The following is a 21,309-nucleotide window of genomic DNA, read 5'->3' as shown; positions in this document are numbered from 1 at the left end:
GGCTACCTTGGTACATTATTGGAGTAATGCGTATTTCGCCACCTAAAGAAAAGATATGCTGTAAAGACCACTAAATCACAGTTTTAATACTAGCTATCAGCATTGCTGTTCAAAATGGTGAGGACCCCCCCCTTCTTTCGATCTACAGTGGTACAGTCTAGAATTCCTCCTTCTCAGTGTCACGCACAGCGAGAACTCCAGGCTTCGTTGCTGCCATTCTAGAAAGCGAAAGGACGGCCCGACACATGCAGACGTACGGTGGCCGCAGACTCGTGCGCATGCGCACACTCGCTTGGGAGGGAGAAGCTTCGAAGGGAAAGAGGCACGCTCCCTCAAAGAGCGCGCGCGTCCATTTTTCTTTCCTTCCCACTCCCCCAATCTGGCCCGCTACCTCACGTGGCCACGCCGGGGGAGCGCATGCGCTCGTCGGCGGTAGCGGAGGCGGTTTGTTGTGGTCGCCATTTTTTGTTGCATTACTGGGAAATCCCAGCGCCGGAGCAGCCGCCGGAGTACGCCCCTTGCGCTGGGGGTGGGGGCGCAACTCGCCCGCCTGCCGCGCCCCGCCCCCAGCGCGCTTCTCCTCAGCCCCAGCTTTGAAACACGCCGCGGGCCGCAGCCGCCTCCTCAGGTAAGAGACCCGCCCGGCTGCCGCTCCCCATCCCGACCGCCCTCCGGGCCCTTCCCAGGGAGAGGAAGGAGGGAGTGAGGAAGGGAGGAGAGAGAAAAGGCGCCGTCGCGCCTTCCTCTTCCTCCTCCTGTCCAATCCTTCCCGCCTTTCTCCTCATCCCATCCCGGCTGCGGCGGACAGCTTCGCCCAGACAGCCGGACTCTTTCGTCAGGCCCCGCCCCTGGCCGGCTCTTTGCCCGGCTTCGCCTCGCCTCGGGCGGGACCCCGCTCGCCCTCCAGTCCGGGCCGCCCCGCCCTTGTCCCCTCCCCGACGCCCGACCCCACCCTGATTTTCCTCCGCCACTGCCTTTTTTCCCACTTCCTTGCCCCAAAACTTCTGCCCTCCGCAACGCAGCATCTCCCTTCTCCTTCTCAACAGGCCTGGCCTTCCTTGTTGAGTTCACACATCCTCCTCCTCTGATCGCTACTGCTGCTTGGCGCTGCGTGGACAGACCATTTTTTCTATCTATCTTGCGGTCGTGATAGTCTATTACAGCAAACACCGCACGCTCCAAGTCTTGTGGCACCTTTTCAATGTATTATTTTCCTTCATCAGAGGGAGGGGTCATAAAAAGATTTCTGTATTATTATAGTAATGTATAATAATATAGTAATAATCAATATCACTATAGCAATATAATAATAAATATTCAATTGATAGTAAATATTAATACTACCAAAGCTTAGGCTCCAGTAAATCCAGTAGTCTTTAAGATGTTCTTCCCTCATCCCTCACTTTCTGGGTCCCCCCCCCCTTGTATCTCTTGGGCACTTGTGATGTGTAAATCTCTCTGGTTGAGCTGATTGTACTAATATTGGCTAGGAGGAGTTCTGCCAACCTCCTGTATAGATAATATCTGTTGAATGAGTTCTCTTTAAAAAATAAAATAAAATCTATATGAAACTCTAACCATCTTTTTGTACAGTGAAGGGGGTTAAAATGAGGAGCCCTTCTAACTTTGGGCCAGATAGGGCATAATAGCCATGATTTCCCCAAATCAGTAAAGTGGGTAAACGTTCCCCCAGTGTCCATCCTGGGGGCTCCTTGAATGAAGATACCTGTTTTGCAAACTGGAACCTTAAAAATTAGATGAGTTTATTCCATTGATTTACATAGAATGTGTTGGTTGATCCCTTTGAGGATTTCACTCTTTCCAGGAAGTGAATTTATATATGTTCTTTATTGTATTTTTGGATAGCTCCATAACCTAATCTCTGTCCTGTCCCCATCGCCGAATCACACTGTGATCATTCCAGCTGTTGTCATGTAGTAGTAACCTTGAGTTTTCTTCCTTTCTCTGGAGATCTAGAACATGCAACCTTCATAAACTGCCCTTGTTTTAATATGTACCATATCTTCTCCACTCTCCCCAACCGAGGTGGGACTAAGCAAATATGCAGTATTTGCAACCTTTGGCTCAGCACTAATTATTCCAGTGTATTTTATCTTTTATTTTTTGGAAAAAACACCCACCTTATCTCTTTACCCCTCAGCTGTTTCTTGTGCTAAAACCATAAATGTCACCATAAATAATTTCAGTAATAAGTTGCAATGATATCATTAGCAGTAGCTATGAATGCTAAGGGCGGGTAGCAGAAAAGAGAATTATTTTAAGTTGACAATACAGATAACCTATAGGACCCTTGTCTCAGGATATTGCTGATGCCAATTATTTAGTACTATCTATAAAGAAACAATCAGTGCAATCCTGTTAATGTTTGTTCAGAAATAAGTGCCTTTGTGTTTAGTGAGACTACTCTCTAGATGCAATCCTGTGCATATTATTTGGGAGCAAGTACCACTGAACACAGTGGGGCTTCCTTCTGTGTAGCATATATAGGATTGTGCTGTAATCGATTTATAATGAATATATAACTGCTTTCCATTCATGGGCCTACTCATTGTGATGAAATTTATTTACTTCTGTAACCTGGACTGGTAGTTGCCTTTACTAGTGCTGCCTTTATGACCCAAACGCTTCACAAAGTAACATGTGCCCAGCAACTTGGGTCTGGCCAAATGCAGCTTTATGTAAATTGAGATTTGTTTTGGTTTCTTGGAGTGGTTCTGTCTGTGCATATTTGCGGTACCTGTTGCTGTTTACAGGTGAGGTTAATCTTAAAAACAAACACAGAAAACAATATTTACTATGCTTATTAGCTGTTGACTTCTGAAAACCCCTGTATTGGTCAATAAAACTTTAGCAGTAGATCCAAATTTTTGTAGGTTCAGAAATTGTTCATAATTGTTGGTGTGGATGCTAAGTTAGGTTTTTTGTTTTTTGCGTACTCAGCAGTGCCTGAATTGGACCTGTTCAGGCCAAGTCAGGTTGGGATATGGTTATGTGTAGTCTTATGCAGCACTGACAATTCCCTGTTACTCCCTGATTTTGAGTAATAGGTTATCTTGTTCTCAGATTCTTGTAGATGTTCCTGATTTTTTGTAAAAGTATGAATTGCATGGTTTCAAACTAAACTGCCATTGTTGATAAGATTTTTAGTCTGTCTCGCCTGATTCAATCTATAAAGACCTACTTTGAATTTAGAATAGGCTTGATTTCTTCTGGGCTATGCTTTGACCATGTTAGCAGATTGTGATCTCTAAGAACCTGCAGTGGTGACAGCTCATTTTAGAACAAATCAGGTTGAGCTTCTGGTTGCTAGAAATCCATCTTGAATATATCAGTTTCCAGTCTCAAATCTCCGATGAAAGTTGCTCGAGGCTCCCAATCCTCTGTTGAAAAGCTGTGTTCAAGTGCTCTGACCTGCAGAGAAGATGGTTGATATTTCTCCTAGTACTACAATAATAAGGGAACGCGTACCATCTCAGATGTAGTTATAGTATATTTACTCATCCACAGATGAATGCAACTTTTAAGAATTTAAGAACATTGAATAAGCTTGTATACGTTCATTCTGTATGGTCACTGGCAGGCAACATAGAACCTCAGAGGGCATGCAATATTTGAGTGCAGCCTGTGCTCAGTTTCCTGCTAGTCTGCACTATGGTCTTGCAAAACCTCTGCTGCCACCTTGAAACCAGGAGTACTTTCTTCTCCTAGTCCAGCCTATACTGCAGGAGGGAATGTCACTGAAGCCTGTGAGATAACTATGTCATGTTAAGTGAGTGGAGACCAAGAAGCCCATTGTGGAATTAATCCATGTGGGGCTTTCCCCTGCTCTAGAATGGAAGCCATTAGGAAAGGACCCTCCTCGCATTTACCCAGAATGTCCAGGTACAGGATTTCTGGTGGGAGACACTGTGTGTGTGTGGGGGGGGATATCCATGTAGGTTGTTTGTTCTTTGAAGTTCCAGAGCCTTTCACACTTTGGGTTCAGGATTTTTGCACACTGACAAGTGAAAGTGCCACAGGGGACATGAAAAGGTTACCATGCTAGGGGCACTTCCTGTGGTTGCTTACAGATACCAAGACATTTGCTGATACGATGTTAGATGTGGTCAGTACAGATAAGGATCAGGAAGTTGTTTTGTGATGAAACTGGATGTTTTCATTAATAGTAGTAGCATAGTGGAAGATGACATGGTTGGGTGGTAGTAAATATTTTGTTCTCAACTGGAAATGACAGTAAAAAAGGAAAGTGAATCTCTTTCAATATTGGCCAAACATAAGATTGTTATGAACAACAAAATGTCATTTAACAATTTTAAAAAGCAAATGTGATTCTTGGATTATTAAGTGGATGTTTCTAGTAACATTAATAACTTGGTGTAAGGCATCGATGAGAGATTTCAAATGTTCAAGAAGCATAATTTTATAGAACCATGGAGGTGAAGGACCAAAAGGCCACCTCAATCATTCTCCATCACAAGGTGGAGTTATCTGTGCATCACCTTAAGATCAATCCATGCAGTTCAAGCCACAGCATGTCACAAGCTGAGAGCAGGTACACCACATAAGTCTGTAAGCATAATTCATTTTAGGTGATCGAAACAAGCAAACCAAGTAGCATGCTGCAAATTCATGTTGGTTCTGAGGCTTCTTTAGAATGAATTTACTGCAAGATGAACCTTTGAATATGATGACCTTTTTCACCTCAAGCTTGTTGCGGAATTCTGACACCTTTGCAGTGGCAGACTAATATGGTTACTCCTCTAGAAACTGGAACAAGTATGTGAAGGCTTGTTAAAGCATGGTTTCTCATAGGCAACCACAGTACCTGGTGCAGCCACCAGGAATATTGAGGCCACCAGAATATCCGTTTGCTCCAGTGACTTGTATTGGATATGTAGCCCAGGGGTGGGGAACTGGATTCAACCAGTGGGCCAGATCCTTCCTTCGCACATCCCCTGTCGGCCAACTTGTGACATATGGGTGGGGCGTTTCATAACATCAGGTGACAACTTCAAAGGGGCTCACATTTGAAGTCCATTTACAAGCAGCTTCAATACAAACCACTTGCAAATAGACAAGCAGCCATGCCTTTATCTGCCTCACACCTTACATCACATACAATGTCAGGGGTGGGGAAAGTGGATGTGGTTTGGGGGAAATCGACTCAAGTGCAAAATTTGTACCTGGTTGGTGGAGGCTGTCCAACCCTAAAGATCAGTTAAGGCAATCACCGTGCTAGACTAAAAGTAAGTTGGATGAGGAATGTAAAGCTTTCTGTGCTGCTTTCATTCCCAAAGAGAAACTGAAATGTGGTAGGGTGTGTAAACAAGCATCTCTGAATTTGGCCTCTTAAACCTGATGCTGAAAGGTGGCCTGCTCACTTGAGAAATTGTAGCCTTCTCTTAAGCATGAGTATGGACAAGATCATTTTTATTAACATGGAACTAATCAGTTTCATGGTTTTCCAGATAGGTTTCCTGACCTCTGGCAAAGTTTCTGTAAAATTCAGAGGCTTTATATCAGTTCTCTGTTGGCTATTTTATTTTTCCTGCGTGTTAGTAAAATACAAAATTGTTAGCTGGGTGATGATCCTATTGTAGTGCTAAGACTCCGTTTTGTGTTAATTTGATAAATACTGGTTGCAGAAAATCCACAAAGAGGAGTTATTAAGGCTTGTGTACATTTGTTAATACTCTGTTCTTAGTCCTTTTTGAGTCCATGTTGCGATAGATAGGATGGATTCTGTGGCGAATACTACTTCAAGTGGCCATGGTATAACTAACTCAGTTGGAATTTAACATACTAGGAAGCATCTTCATCTATCCAAAGGAGAAGCTGGAAGTACAAAAAAGGATCTATTAAGAGCAGAAACAATGTGGCTTGGGAGAATCCCATATCATTACTGGTTTTATCTATGTGAAGGATTCTCATCGTCATTACAATCTACCGGGCAGGTGGGGGCAGTGAGTTAAGGGCACATAATTCACCCCACTTTCACACCATTGTTGTCCTGAACTTAAGATATTTGGGTGGAGGGAAGGAGAGTTGGGTTTTGTATTTGTTTTTCATCCAGAAAGTTGACAAACTGGATTCCATCAGATGGAACATTTTTGGCATAGACTTGCTATAAGGAGCCTGAAAAAAATATTTAGTTTTCTCCGAAAATCTGTTGGCCCACATTACTTGGGTATTATCACATTCCATGAAATGTTTCTGTGCTTAGTTAACTTTCTATTGACCAGTGCTCCTGGTTGAAGCACTGTCCCATCCCAGAAATTACCTTGTTCCAAACCCATTAGAGACCAGTTCAGGCCTCCTTCACCTTACATATCCAACTTTAAATTTCCAAATACCTTGTTAACTTTACTTTGATTATTTTCATGCATATCCTTCCCATACCTTTTGATTAAACATTTTTGTGTATAGTCATTTCTTTACACGAAGTCATTTCCTTATTGAGCATTAAGAGGGCAATAAACTTAATGTGAGAAAATTTGCTTTTCAGTTGTAAGAAGAATAGAACTGTTAGTGGAAAAGAGTCAGGGTCCCATTTGACTTGAATTCAGGAATATGTGTTGGTTGAAAATAGATGTCCAGTTCAATTTTTGTTCTCTCCTGCCTATCGTTTGATTATTCAGATATTTCATTCTAAACAAAGGTAGATGGAGACCAGATGGCTTCGACCCTACCAGCACATCTCCTGGTTTCAGTTCTGTTGCAGAAGACGGGGGAAAGGAATTTCCCAATGTAGAAAAAGAACAAATTTAAGGTTATGTAGAAAAAAATATGTTGTGTTATAAGCCCTGTGTAACCCTGTGATCCACAGTAACCACTCAGTTAAATTCTTATAGTTTAAAATTAGTTTCACAAAATGTTAGACATTGGTTTAGGAAAAGGAAATATGTATAACAACCTTAAGTCTGTATTAATAGCCATCACATTGAGTTTATGTAATAGGCTTTGGAATTCTGGTTCCAAGACTAGGTTATTTCCAATATTCCAAATTTAGTTTTTGATTGCCTCTGGACAATGGCAGTTTGTACTATGTGTAGTGTTAGTCTCCTCATATCTCAGAAATGATCATTGTATTGAACAGCTTCTCTATGAGCATAGGCTAAAAAGATTAGAAACCTGTTCAGAAACGGATAGTATCTAGATTAAAATAGTGAATATGGTATGTGGTATGTCCATTCACAGAATGAAAACTGCTCTCCAGTTTTAATAAGCAAGCACATATTTTATCCTACTCCAAACCTGTGGAACTTACTTGCACCGAAGGTAGTAGTGGTCACTAGTATAACTGAGTTAAAAATATTAAACACATTCATGGAAGATCAGAATATCTACAGTGAAACTGTCAATGTCTGGAAGAGAACAGCAGGAAGATAATACTTTTGTTAGTATTGTGGGTTATTAAAACATATTGTGAAATCCAAATCTAGTCACTGTTGGAAACAGAATACTTGGCTGGATGGACCTTTAGTTTGACCCTGAATGACTCCTCTTGTCAACTCAAGGCCTCTTCAGTGAGGCAGGATCTTTCACACCCAAACATGGCTAGTAGGTTAATCCATGTCATCCACATTACTGCCAACAGTCTGCTACATACCATTCCTCCTCCCGTAGTAAGTTCTGTGTACTTGATATGTGAGATTTCCATGCCTACCTTTCAGCAGGAAATATGGCAGTAATTCCAGACTTAAGTATTTTCAATTACATTATGTTTGCTGGTATATGATATCCCCATGACCAGGAATGCAGTGTTTATTTTGAAAATATTCTTATGCTCTGAACTCCTGTCCGTGGTGATAACGTTTCCCAGCAATGTATATGACAGTGTTCTGAATCATCTCTATATATTCTACCTTTTACTCTTACTTGGAAGTATGTCTCATAGACTTATTGGAAACTTGTTCCAAGTAAGTGTGCTTATGATTTCAACATTAGGCTTCTATCTTAAGCACTCTTGGAGGTACATTCCACTGAAGTCTGTGAGACATACTTTTCAATGAAGTCTTATTTTCCTGACTTTAATCCTTCCACATTGGTCATCCCTAGCCCGTCTGGCAATGTGTTTGTGACATTGTCACGTGCTAGATTTTATAAACAGGTTTTCTTTTGCTCTGCCTTTGCTCCCTGAGATGTTACTCAGATTCCATATGTTTTTGCAACAGTGGCCGTTACTTTTCAGTTCTTTCCACCCAGTGTAAATATGAGACCTTTGCATACTTTATTCCCATAGCTTTAGAATGAAGTTCAACATGAGTGATGCCTAATCATTTTAACTACAGTTTGACTAAGCTGGATGAGGCTTGAAGGTTGTGAAGTTATGGCCATTATTTAGTTGCAATGAGGAGCATGAAAGAAATTCCTCCTTAAAGAAGGAGGACATTTTGCGAACCAAGATTTTTCCCAATACTCATTGTTTAAAGGGAAAGCATTCTGGAAGCACCCTGTCTGCTAATGAACTGTGGCAGTCTGATGTAAATCGTAGATACATGTTTTTCTCTAAAGCAGGGTTGGGGAACCTGTGGCCCTCCAGATGTTGTTGGACTACAGCTACCAAGATCCCTGACTTGGCCATGCCACCTGAGGCTGATGGGAGTTCAGGGTTCAGCATCTGGAACACCACAGGTTTCTCACTCCATTCTAAAGGCAGGAAAGGAGCAGGCATCGTTCCATATCATATTGTATGGCCTTAGAATTTTCTGCAAAGGGTTTGTTTGTTGCCCTAAATTTTTGAGCATTTCTGGGGCGGCATAATTTAGATGGGCTTTGCATGACCTTTTTTTTTTTAAGTCCTTTCCATACCTCCAGTGGCTTGGGTTGAGTCTCCAGGCCTGTAATCCTTTTATTAGGAGTGGGTTAGAAAAAATGGCAAATAAATACATATGCAACACTGGAACACAGATTAACAGGCATCTGGCTTGTTACAGACTTTGGCTTAAATGACAGAGAGGCTTCTAATTTATTCCAGTGGCCTTTGACTACTACCTTGTCAGTAGATTATAGGGTGGTGTTTCTGCCTGTTTGGGGTGCAGGGTTGCTGAGTTGTATGTGGAGACCTAGCCATTTTTACCATTATCTGTGTTTTAAAAATCTGTGAACCATCTTGAACCTCTGATCTAGTAGAACTGTGGCACCGAGCCTCTGCTGAGAAGGATACTAGATGCTCTGTGGCTGGCCCAAGAAAAGGCAGGCAGAGCTAGGGTATTGTGGCCAAGCCAGGCAGCCTTTTATGTTAGCCTTGCCAGTTACACTGAAGGATGGAGACAGATAAGAAATTCAATTCAGGCACCCCATGGGATTCTGGACTGGGGGGGGTAGTTTTGTACCCAGCTGGCTTGGAGAGTCACTGAGCAGGAGAGATCACGGCTGCAGTGAGTGGCTGTGGCTGTGGCATTGTGCCAGCACCATGAGCCCTGTTGTTGCTGGGTCTTCCTTTGCAGGTTATTTCTAGCCCCTGTTCCTGGAAGGAGAGCCAGTTCTTTACCGAGGTATTTTTGGAGACTCTCCCCTTCTCCTCTTTCTTGCTTTGTTTGGGCATAATCAGCCCATTGCATCCCGGAGAACCTAGCAACACCACCTGGCTTCTCATTGGCTCCCTGGCAGCTCTGCTTTTCCAATGAGAAGCTTGTTGCCATGGCAGAGACACCACTGCACAGAAGCAAGTGAAGAGGCGGGGATTGAGTTTGCTGCCTGGTGGAATTCTGCAGGGCAGAACAGGGACCAAGCAGAGGGTTAATGTGTAGCCTGTGGCCTGGAAGCAGAGTGCAGGCTTGGCCCTGTGCCAGGGACATACAATGCCAGGGTGGGCTGACAGAATGAAACTCCCCTAGGTAGCCTTGCATGCTTGGAAATACAGCTTCTTGGCTAATTTCTCCTCTCCTGCAAAGAGAGCGACATGTTTCCCCTTCTCAACCCCTCCCCAATCTGCTTTCCCCCCCCTCCGTTTGCACAGCAAGAAACTGCTTTGGCAAGGGATGCATGCAGTCTGAAAAAGCTTGTTGTGCATTCTCCTTGTGTAGGGACTAGGCGGTTGTTACAGTACAATTGGAAACCATTTCATGGGCAGAGCTGATAATGCTGACATGTTCAGAAATCATGTCAGAAAGTATGTTAGGATTCATTTTGTTTTAGCAGTAAGCGTACAGTACATTGTAATGGTTTGGCTCATCAAAGCATCTACTTCCTCTTGTCTCTTCGGACCACTATTTTGTGCTGTTGCCACAGCCTATGTTTTTAAATCAGTCTCTCTCCTGGTAATACATTTTATAGTTCCTGATTGTTGGAAGAAATTGCCTTGTTGCAATAACTTGGCTGTGGCAGATTTCAAAAGGTGCACACATAAAGTCCCTTCCTCCTCCTCCTTTCCCTTAGGTCCTAGGAGGCCTAGTTGGAAGACCTAACTCTAGCACACATTTGTGTGTGCTGGTCAACCTCAGACTACTTGATAGGAGCTCCTCTCTTTCAGTCAGCATGCCACTGAGTTCCATTCATCCCCCTTCTGGGATTGTGGCAGAGGGCCAAAGCATTTTGTCTGCATGTTTATTTATTAGATTATACTTTTATATTTCCTACTGAACGGTGTTCTCCAGCATATTAAAGACACCATACAAAGTTTACCAGTATGAAATATCAGCTAAAAAAATAGTGCCAGCACAAGCATGGCAAAGGTGTTGGTTTTAATCATTGCCTGCCCAGTGTATTCCAATCATAGAGGTGTAGGGTGAGCATCAGCATGAGACAGGACCCTGGCCAGGGCTGCTGTAGTGTGTGTATATCTGCTATAGCAACAGAAACTCAAATAGAAATCAGCCAGTGCCCAACTACCAAGAATTCTCCTGGAACTGTTGGTTCATAAGGGAGACAGATGGAGATCTTGGGGTGAGGACTTAATTTCTTCTTTCTCCAGCAAGGGATCTGAAGGGATCCAACCTCTTCTCATTCCAAGAGTTGAATGCATAAAGAAAATAATGCTTCTTTAAAAAATAATGGTGGGAGCACAGGTCTTCCACCAGGTTTTTTTTGCCTTCCCCCATCAGTTTTGGGTCACTTTCATGAGCCATCTCGAGTTTGTGGCTCTCCCAAGTCCTTGTCTGCAGTGTGCCAAGATGAAGGTGGGCCATCACACTGAAGGTCCAGAGAGCAAGCAAGAGCTTTCAGGACTAATAGTGCTTCAAGCTGTAACCAATCTGACAGGGTACCTGAAATATAGCAAATACAGCATGCAGTTGAGAGTACTTAATGACATCCCCATCAAGATTCAAATTCCTAGTAAAGCTCACCAGTGGTACATCTAATTGACTTGTGCTGCAGGAATTTCATCACATACAACATTGATCTGGAATGTTTCTCAGAGCCCACCAAGGCTTTTGCAGCAGTTTTTTAACCTATGGGGGCATATGCACACTTGTTCAAAGAATAAAGTCCTGTCCTCCCAGAGCTCCCTTCAGTGCCATGCAGCAGAGATATTCCAGCCACATTTGCAGCCACATACTTCCTCCAGATCCAATCAGGAGATGTGGCAAAGACTACTTCAGCAAAGGTATGGACAACACAGTAGTGGAAAGGTAAAGTAAGCTGAAAAGTAATCTTCATTCTTTATTTGCATCCCTCAAACTGACTCATCTAAATCTGAAACCTTCTACACTGCAGTATCATACACGTGGGAGAATGGTACCTCAGAAACTTAGAGGAGCATGATCTCTTAGAATGCTTTGAAGCATTAACTAACCTTTGGTTAATTGAGGGTATGGTTATGCCAGCAGGGGGTAGTGGAGACTTGACTTTCATCAGGAGTTAATTGTAAGAACATAAGAACCCTGTTAGATCAGGCCAGTAGCCCATCTAGTCCAGCATCCTGTTCTCACATTTGCCAGCCAGATACCCATGGAAAACCCACAAATGCAAAAGCATTCTCTCCACTTGTGATTCCCAGCAACTGGTATTCAGAGGCATACTGCCTCCTGCAGTATGTATTACGCGGCTCAGTCGCTTATAGGTTCTAGACTGACATGCTTCAGAATAGAGCTAGGAGGCCTGTGATATGAGGAAAAGCCAAAGAAATCAGAGTGTATATTATAACTGGGGAAAGACATTGGGATTTTAGAAGATCTTAGAAGATTCCTGAAAGTTGTGAGTGATACACTGTTTGCCTTATTCACCAGAGGTTGAGGTAAGAAAGAAACACATTAAATTAGATTTTACAGGAAAAATATTCTAGCTTATAAGAGCATAGTGAAACATTATTATTATTTGTTTATATCCTGCCTTTTTCCCAGAACTGGGACTCCAGGCTACTTACAAAAATTAAAACAAATACAGTTAAAAACAGAGAAACAAAACATACATAAGTTATAATTAAACTAACTAATCTTCTTGAGGCACTTTTGGAATCTTCTTTTTAGAAGGTTCTGGTGAAAGGGCTGAGTGTGCACCAGTCTAGGATACTTGAGGTACAGGGCATCTTGCTAAAGCCAGGGGATTGAATTAAAGATCTCAAGTCTGGAGGTTTTGCTGTTAAGACCAGTACTGTATTTGAGCTGACCTCTTCCCCACCCTGCACATTTGCCTCAGTTGAATTGACGGCATTGCTGAAAACACTCATGTGCACATTCTATCTCCTTTATTCATGTGCAACACCCTTTCTCTGATGCCAAAATATGAAGGCATGTCCATATTTACCAAATGCCAGTGGCCTGTGCCCTGAAAAACTTCCTTGAGCAAAGCCCCTGCTTATGTTCCTTAGAAAGGCCTTTCCTTATTGCATTCAACAGGTAAAGCCTTGTTTAGTATGGAAATACAATTATGGGGATAATTTCATTACGCTACTCTCTAATTTTGTGTTATGACACACTCCGCATAGCAGCCATTTTGTGTTACGTTACACCCCTATGGCAGCCATTTTGACTGATACCCTAGCACTCTCTTAAAATTTGAAATGTGCCCTCTGGTCCAAAAAGACTGGTGACCCCTGCTGTATTGCCTTTCTCCTCCTCTGCAGAATGATCATTTAGTGCAAAGCGCTCCCAGAAGTAAACCCAGTTGACATCTCTATGTTTTTATCAACTGTCAGACATAGCCTTTCTGTCTCCTATTGGTCCAAGAGGTGTTGATGCTGGAACCCATTTGTTATTTTATACCAAAGAATTTAAGCCTTAATGCCTGTGAGCTTACTAGATAGAAGTACAGCTGTATGGAGAGAAGCAAGGATGTCTAGTGCAGACATGAGAGAAAAGCATGGGGCATATGGAACAAACTCTTGTCTGTGGGGTACATTGAACACACAGTAAATAGGGAAAGCATAAAGAGCATGACTGTAGCTTGTGGCTCCTGTTGCTGAAGAGTACAAGCTTTCCAAGATTTTCCTCTCCCAATAAGAGATTTTCACACACTTTCTAAAGAGTTCAGCCCAGCTCCAGGGTTCATTATGTTACGTACCATATGCACTAATTCCCCAGGCGTATCAGAATAAATACTTTGTCATTGTTATAGCAGATGAAGACCAGGGAGTTTAACCCTGAGAGTTATTACCTCATGAGTGATAGTGCTTATAACTCCTGTGCACTACCTCTCTTTAAATGGAGAGTCACTTGCTCAAGTTTCACAGCTACAGATTACTGCTAAGTGAAAGTAGCAGGTAACCAAGATGTGTATTCTTATTGCCCAGCCTGCTTTAGGATAAATTTAGTTTAATCTGGATTTCCCTTTTTTAAAAAAAAATATTCATATTAGTGTTAACTTGGTTTTAGACTAGTTTTGCTTTTTCAGGATTAGATCTGGGCAGTAGGGCCCTCAGTGTGGCTTGGTTCCCATGAGGAAGCCTCAGTCTTATGTGGTACCTTTTGATTCCCTCCATTTCACAGCACAGTTTGATCACTGTTTGCAATTCTGGCTTGGAGGATAAGCACAAATCATAGTTTGCCTGTTTGTATGTAATGCCAAACTATGGTTTATCACAGAAAATGAAGTGCAGGAGGTGCAAAGAGTGAGCATGTAAACTACAGGCTCACTTATATAATGCCAAGATGTTACATCGGAACCAGTCTTCTATGAACTAAGCTGAATACTGACCAGACAAGACCAAATGGGGACTTGAAACAGAAGCAACCATGGAAAGTAAGCAAGATGCAATCACAATTTGCAGTAAAAAAAAGCAAAAGACCTTGCTGGACAGAATACAATTGAGTTCTTATAGCCATTTTTTTTCTTATAGTGAAGCTCCATTTGGCTCTAGCCTTACTTCCAGGGTATCTGCTAGTTTCTCTAGAATTCTGTGCTAGAAAATACTACAATTTTATAGGCAAAAATAAGACAGGAAAAAATAAGCTTCATTTATTATTTTTCTTATTCTGCCTATTTTTGTTCCGTTTGGTTTTAAATAGGTGACTGAACATAAGTCTTTGGTTTTCCAGTGGCAGCCAGTTCAGTCCTTCAGACTGACAGGGTGTGGTGGGGGGCTCTGCTTGTGGTTCCACCAGGTTTCAGGGTGAGGGGACACATAGAAGGGCCTTCCCCATGGTAGGGCCCAGACTCTAGAATGATTTCCCTTTAGAAATATGCCGGTTTCCCACATTACCAGGTTTGAGACGCCAGTTGAAAACATTTTATTTATTTAGGCTTTTGCGGTTTGACAAATAGGAGGTGAGCTCCTCATCTGTAATGTATGTAACTCTTTTTTAATGATTTGCTACTAAATTTTAATTATTTATTTTAGATACTTTGAATTTTTTAACTATGGAAAGGCAGTGTATAAGTAGATAATAATGATAACAAGACAAAATATTTGCAATACAGTAGGGTCCCGCTTTTCAGTGTTCTGCTAATATGGTAGCGCCAGTGGGGTGATCAGCTGTAGCACAGGGAGCTCCAGCCCCTGCACTCCAACTGACAGCGATCAGCTGGAGCCTGCAAGCTCCCCACGCTCCAGCTGATTGCGGGGAGCTCAGTCGCTCCAGCTGATCACTGTCAGCCGGAGCATGGCGGCTGGAGCTCCCCGCTCTACAGTTGATCACGCACTACAGCTGATCAGCTGGAGCATGCGATGAGCTGGAGCGCGGGGAGCTCGCACGCTACAGCTGATCGCTGTCAGCTGGAGCCCGGCGGCTGGAATACAGTAGAGCCCCACTTTTTGGCAGTTTTTGCTTTTCGGCGGGAGCCTGGAACGTAACCTGCCTAAACAAACTAGTGTTTGCTGAACCAGGCAAAAGTTACCCTGGGAAAAATGTTGGTCTAAGAAAATAATTGCAATAGAAGTCAATGGCAAGGGCTTATTTCCCAGTAGGGGTATTTGGGAGAGCAGACTTTTACTTTCTGGTCCCTGTGTATAGTTCCTGGCTGAGCTGGTGTTCAGCCAACACAGAAGCTCCTAAATGGCAATTGGATGTGATGAAATTTTACGCTGGCTTCTCTTGTTCCAGCACAACTTATGCCAGGTTCTCCTGAGTCGGATTGCTCTGCCCATCATTTACCAACAGTTGATTTCCCAATTTATTATTGTTGGGGCTTCCTCTTTTTTCCAGTTCAGTCTGCTTTCAAGACTGGTTAATTAGAACAAATTCATTGCAACTCTTTGGTGTGATCAGCACCTTCTGATATTGGGACTAACAGTAGGAAAGCATAGTTTGTATGTCTCCAGAAATCCTTGAATTTCCTCCAGCTGCCATATTTTCCATTAGCACTTCTACCTTTGCATGTGGTGGATGTGGATTTTTATGGTGATGGGAGGAACTTGAGCTACAAGGAGCCAAAAGGATGATAATTTGATGATGCTGGAACCAAAAGCTTATAGAACTATCAGTGGAAGGAACAATGACTTGCACAAATTTGAGAAGAGGTCAAAGTATCAGCCAAAAATTGAATATTATCTCGTTTATTTAATAAGACTGATTATTGGGGAGGGGAGATCCATTTTAAAATACTATCTCTGCCTACAGGAAAGCATGATTGATTTTTCATCTGGGAAGTCACTAGCCACTGGAGAGTCCTATTTAGCACCCCCACCCCCCAATCTCAAAGTGAATCGCTGGTACTATTATTATTCCACTGGTGGTTGGTGAGGTCCTAGTTACTAGGAAAATGAAGTCTGGAATTTTGTGCTAATGCCCACCCCCAGCCTGGTATGTAATTGGAACAAATTGGTTACATGATCATAAATATATTGGAACAGCATGCTTTAAATTATTTTTTCTGCCAAAAATAGTGATTACTTCTTCTAAATTCCTCCCCCAAAACTCCTATTGTCTCTAAGAATTTAGCAGAAAAAGCTCATTCAGTGGCCATTCAGGTTTTCAGAAACCAGCACCAATGGGCTAATTCCTTGGAGAAAGTTCAAAGAGCAAACAGTGGCCTAGAGGTAACATTTTTTAGAAAAGAGGAGTTGGCACACTTCAGCCCTCTCCTTAGTGGTTTCTGTGGACTGCTTTTAGAAACCTTTTGTCAGCTGTTCCTCTGATCAGTTTCCACTTGGCCATGGCATGTAACCAGCTGTTTGCTTTGATCCAGCCAAGAGAGCGTTCCACGCCCACTGACCTTCCATAGCCTCTGCAATGACAGCTGTGGAGCACTGCTTTCTGCTTAGTGGCTTTAAGACTCTTTTGGGAGCACAACTTGGGCAAGTAACATCCAAAAAATCTAGCTGTGGACCTGAGTGAAGTTTTCCATGGTGGGGACTTGAGTGGATTGTGTGGGGTTAGATAGCTTTTCCCATGGTGATCCCCTCCAGCACCGAGACCCATCTCAATACAATGCTGCTGACATTGCAAACTCATTGGGCCAGACAGGAGCCTTCCTGCTTTCTGCCCTCAGCCTGCTACAACAGGAAAATGGTCACAGGTAGGAACTGTTTGTGGCAAATGAGGAGGCTACTGCTGATCAGTCATAACTTTGCTCTAAGCTACGAGGCCAAGATAGTGAAGAACAGCAACTTATGGATACTCAGCAGTCACATAAGGGAAAGCTAGAAGGAAGCCGGGGGACTATTATGCGTGGGGAAAAATCTCTCTTAATATTGCATTAGACAGGAGAGAGAGATTGGTGTCTCTTGTGCCATCTGTCAGGTATGCTTTACCTTGGATTCCTGCATTTAGTAGGGGGTTGGACTCAATGGCCTTAAAGTCCCCTTCCAATTCTACTATTCTTTGATTCTATGATGTGAGAATGCTGTTAAGGTGTTAACGAACTCATGATAGAATCTGGAAACACCTGGGGGGAAGAGGCCAAGAAGTCTAGGATTTTGGTTAGGGTTGGTTTTTCTTACAGAAGTTGAAGAGATATTATTCTTGGAACACAAGAGGTGGTTTGTCCTTGGTGGTGTGGGAATGGGGCTGTTAAGAAGTAACAACTTTGTCTTTTCTACCTTTGGCAGGGAGGAGTAAGTCTTTGGGACTATATGAGCTATGTGGCTGAGTTAGTAGTTAGGATAAGTTTCTAATTGTGATTTTACATACACACATACAAGGGAGCATGAATTGGCAGGGGCATTTGAACCTCAAATTCCATATATGATTTTGGAGACCTTTATTGTATCCTCATGATGGTAGACCTCTGTTTAGTCTGTAGGGAACCAGCTGTATTCTTTATGAATTAGAGAGTTGCATGATAGCAGATGTTTTTTGCCACTTAACTGTTAGCTGATGGAAATACCCTAGATTTGCCAGGGTTAAGATAGTTTCATTGTTTTCTAACCTACTTGTGTGTCCATAACATACTGTTGTACAAATCAGGCATTGTGAGGAAGAAAAATGCTGTGCTTGAAACACATGAGCTCACATCCTCCCATCTTTTGGTGATACTGAAAGATACTTTGTTTTACTAAAAAGGGAGTAGGAGTGCACCTTGAGTTAATCTGTGCTTATACATGCAAAAGCCTCAAAAGAGAAACAGAGCTACATTGGCTATGAAACTTAAATGAAAAATCTGAAACCAAATCTTAATGGTGAAATATATGTCAACCTGGATCTGCATATAAAAAATGGACTGTGCCCTCAACTGTGCTGGTGTTATGTAGATTTAGGAATCCCAGATTTTGTGTTGAGAATGAATTATGCAAGTGTGTGCATTTGTATAATTCTGTATTTACAATTTCACAGTTTTTTTGTGAAATTTGAACTTTGGGGGAGTGCAAAGGCTAGAGAAATGAAATGAGAGGAGAATGGGGGACCAGTGGCTTTTGGGGGAAGGGGAAGAGAGGAATATGAGCTGTGGGAGCTGTGCAAGGCAGATCACCATTCTCTGACTACTAGAGAATTCATTGGACACTGCCTGCATACTTTCAAGCTTTGCTCCTCAGCGATCAAAACGGAGAAATCTGCTTTTAAAAAATGGAAGCTGAACTGCTCAGAGTACAAGATTCCATGCTTTGCGTAACAAATTCACACATGTATGGATTGTGCATAATCTTCTTTATTAAGAAAGACATCTTTTATCAAGATATGTCAATCCTGGGAAAACAGAGTTCACCAACCCTTTCACCATGGGTTCACCATGGGCACATTTTGCATAACGAGAAACTGTTGTCAGCACCACACACACCCTGCAACCAGTCAGACACCCTACAACCAATCACACACTGCACACACAATAGAAAGCTTCTTTCAAGCCTAATTGCAGTGGAGGAGGTGACCCTGTGGGCACTGGGAAAGGCCTCTGTAAGCACATATGTGTCCGTGGGCGCCATGTTATTAACCCCTAATTTAAAGATAGGTGTTGTAGTTTTTCATTACAATAAAAGGCTTATGAGAAACTCTAGAATCAGGCTGAGTTGCAAAAGATCTTTCACAACTTGCTTCTGAGTGAAAGCTTATAATGCCACATACTTATTAAATCCCACTATATCTTTATTTGTGGCCACCTCCAGTTGGCAAGAGGGACTGGCTCTTTTTAGCCCATTAGTTAAACAATCTCTTGAAGAACATGATGCCAGCACACTTGAACTGCTTGGCCAGAAATTGTACTTAACTAGTCTGTCCATAAAGGGCAGAAGCACAGCCTCAAAACCGTTTCATTAATTGACTAGCCATGCTCATAAACATGCAGCTGCAGCCAGCTTGGTGTTTAAGGAGGTACTGTGCTGCCAGGAATTGAAACCTCAAGCAAGTACTCTTCCTTCCAAGTAGGTACTAGGTTTTGTGCTTCGGTGTAGCAGAGCTAGGAACAGAAATAGTTAGCTCTTTCTGCCCGTCTGCTGCTGTACTCCATTCCAGCCACTTTAACACGTCCTTTCCACAGCTAAGAATAGTACCTAGTAGTCCTGATGGTTGCCGAGGCACCAGCAGTAGTAATAAAATCACATTTTTATGTAGAAACTGAGCACTGTCTGGGCCAGCAATACCTATGTCTCTAAAAGGGCAGTTTTTCCTCTGATGGAGAGCAGTCAGAAGCACAATGAAGAGGAAAACTATAATTTAAAATTCCGACTTCGTAGGCACTAAAGATCCATATTCTGAATGGTTTTGTAGTGTTGTATGGGTTGTGCTTCAGACTAACATTTTATTGGGATCTACTGTCTGTGCTGGAATGCTGTGATGCAGAGAACCAGTATGGTTTGGTGGCTAAAGTACTGGGCTGGACATGGGAGCCCCCTGTTCAAATTCCTGTCCAGTCATGGTGCTTACATCTATAGTCTATCACCTACCTTATAGGATTTGGTGTAAGGATAAAAATGCAACTGTTCTGAGCTCATGTAGATACGGTAGGATATAAGTGGAGTAAACTAAACCTAATGCATCCTTAGTCCCAACAAGGTCACTGCTACCTCTATGCCTCAATAGTTGTTAGTATAATCTGTAGGAACTAGGCAAGTCCTTCTAGCCTGATGCCTCTTCACCTTCATTCCCTCTGTATATTACGCTCTGGGTGCTGAACTCTGACTTCTTTGGGTGAATTAGAGCTGACTGCCTAGTAAAATGGATGTAGTGATAGTAATATGTAGGATGGCTTTAAAAGAGGTTTAGACAAATTCATGGAGGCTAAGGCTATCAGTGCCTGTAGCCATAATGGCTATGTACAACCTCCAGTGTCGGAGACAGTACGTCTCTGAATACCAGTTGCTGGGGAGCACAAGTGGGGAGAGGGCTGTTGCACTCAGGACCTGCTTGAAGTTTTCCCATAGGCATCTGGTTGGCCACTGTGAGAACAGGATGCTGGACTAGATGGGGCTTTGGTCTGATCCAGCATGGTTTTTTTATGTTCTTGTGCTAATTGAAGTTGGTAATAATAATAATATGTGGGATTAGGATGGCTCAGAAGGTGGCTTCAAATGATGGGGGAAGAGGGGTAGAACAATATTTTATCGATACTTCTGTGATACATGGGGTCTTCAGGCTCCATGCACTGATCCCAGGCAGATTCATAGACAAGGTGGTTACATGCTGTTTTCTGTATATTGCTTTGAGCTGCTAAGTAAAATCACAGGTAGGTAGAATAACAGCATAAAATAAGCTACAGCTTCTTGGATGCCTAGTGCGGAAAACAAGAGTATAAATTTAAATAATATGGATTAGACAGCAACATAATTATTTGCCCCACTGCATGTGTTGTCTGCATGTTCCATCAAAATGTGAACCAGCCACAATGTTTTGACTGCTGACTAATGCAACATATGATTGGCTGATGCTGCTTGTAGGTGTTCACAAAAAGGAATTTTGAGACTGCAGTGCAACCTTTTATTTAAAGAAATATACAACGAGTCTGAGCAAATAGTGGAAGAGCATCGTATCTTAAGCTAAACAGGTGTGGACCTGATTAGTCTCTCGGATAGGAGACCACGACGACGTTCCATGTATACATAACACATTTTGTATACAGTATACATAATACATTTTTCATTTAAAAAATACTGCTTCAGCAGCTTAAGATTTTCATTTGCTTTGTGCTTTAATTTACAATCTCCCTAAGTAAAATGCCTATGATGAAAGGTAGGGTACATGTGGAGGGAGAGCCTATGTATTGTATTGACCCCAACATGCATAATGGGTGTTTGTGCACATTGCAGCTCCTTGTGGAGGGCTATCCATCCATTGTAGGGGCAAAGAGCTGGTTTTACCCGTACTGCATTAGGGTCCCTAAGTACAGTACTTGACTTTTCCCTCATAGAAGTGAATTACAGTTATGGCTCAGTGACAGAGTGGATGCCTTGCATGTAGAAGGTCCTGGGTTCAATTCCTGACATCTCCAGTTACAGGATCTAGGGCAGTGGGCTGGGAAAGACCTCTGCTTGAGACCTTGGGAGAGCTGCTGCCAGTCAGAGTAGACCAGGGACCACAACCTTTTTGAATCAGTGGACAC

At 42.6% G+C, this 21,309-nt stretch overlaps 1 protein-coding gene across 2 annotated transcripts in view; it reads left to right on the top strand.

Annotated features, from left to right (window-relative positions):
• Positions 1–349: 349 nt before the first annotated feature.
• DYRK1B (dual specificity tyrosine phosphorylation regulated kinase 1B) overlaps positions 350–21,309 on the top strand; it is a 34,117-nt gene continuing 13,157 nt past the window's right edge. Inside the window, exon 1 of one of the 2 annotated variants that reach the window (XM_061596921.1) lies at positions 350–628. Coding sequence is in view for 1 of the 2 variants with exons in the window: in XM_061596920.1 (XP_061452904.1) it covers positions 16,731–16,857 (127 nt within the window). In the remaining variant the exon portion in view is untranslated. Of the gene's footprint in view, positions 629–16,642; positions 16,858–21,309 lie in introns of those variants that run through there. The other variant, XM_061596920.1, reaches the window with a different exon arrangement.

Source organism: Rhineura floridana, chromosome 15 (genome assembly GCF_030035675.1).
Source record: "Rhineura floridana isolate rRhiFlo1 chromosome 15, rRhiFlo1.hap2, whole genome shotgun sequence".
Taxonomy (NCBI): Eukaryota; Metazoa; Chordata; class Lepidosauria; order Squamata; family Rhineuridae; genus Rhineura; species Rhineura floridana.
This window is presented reverse-complemented; position numbering and strand designations above follow the sequence as displayed.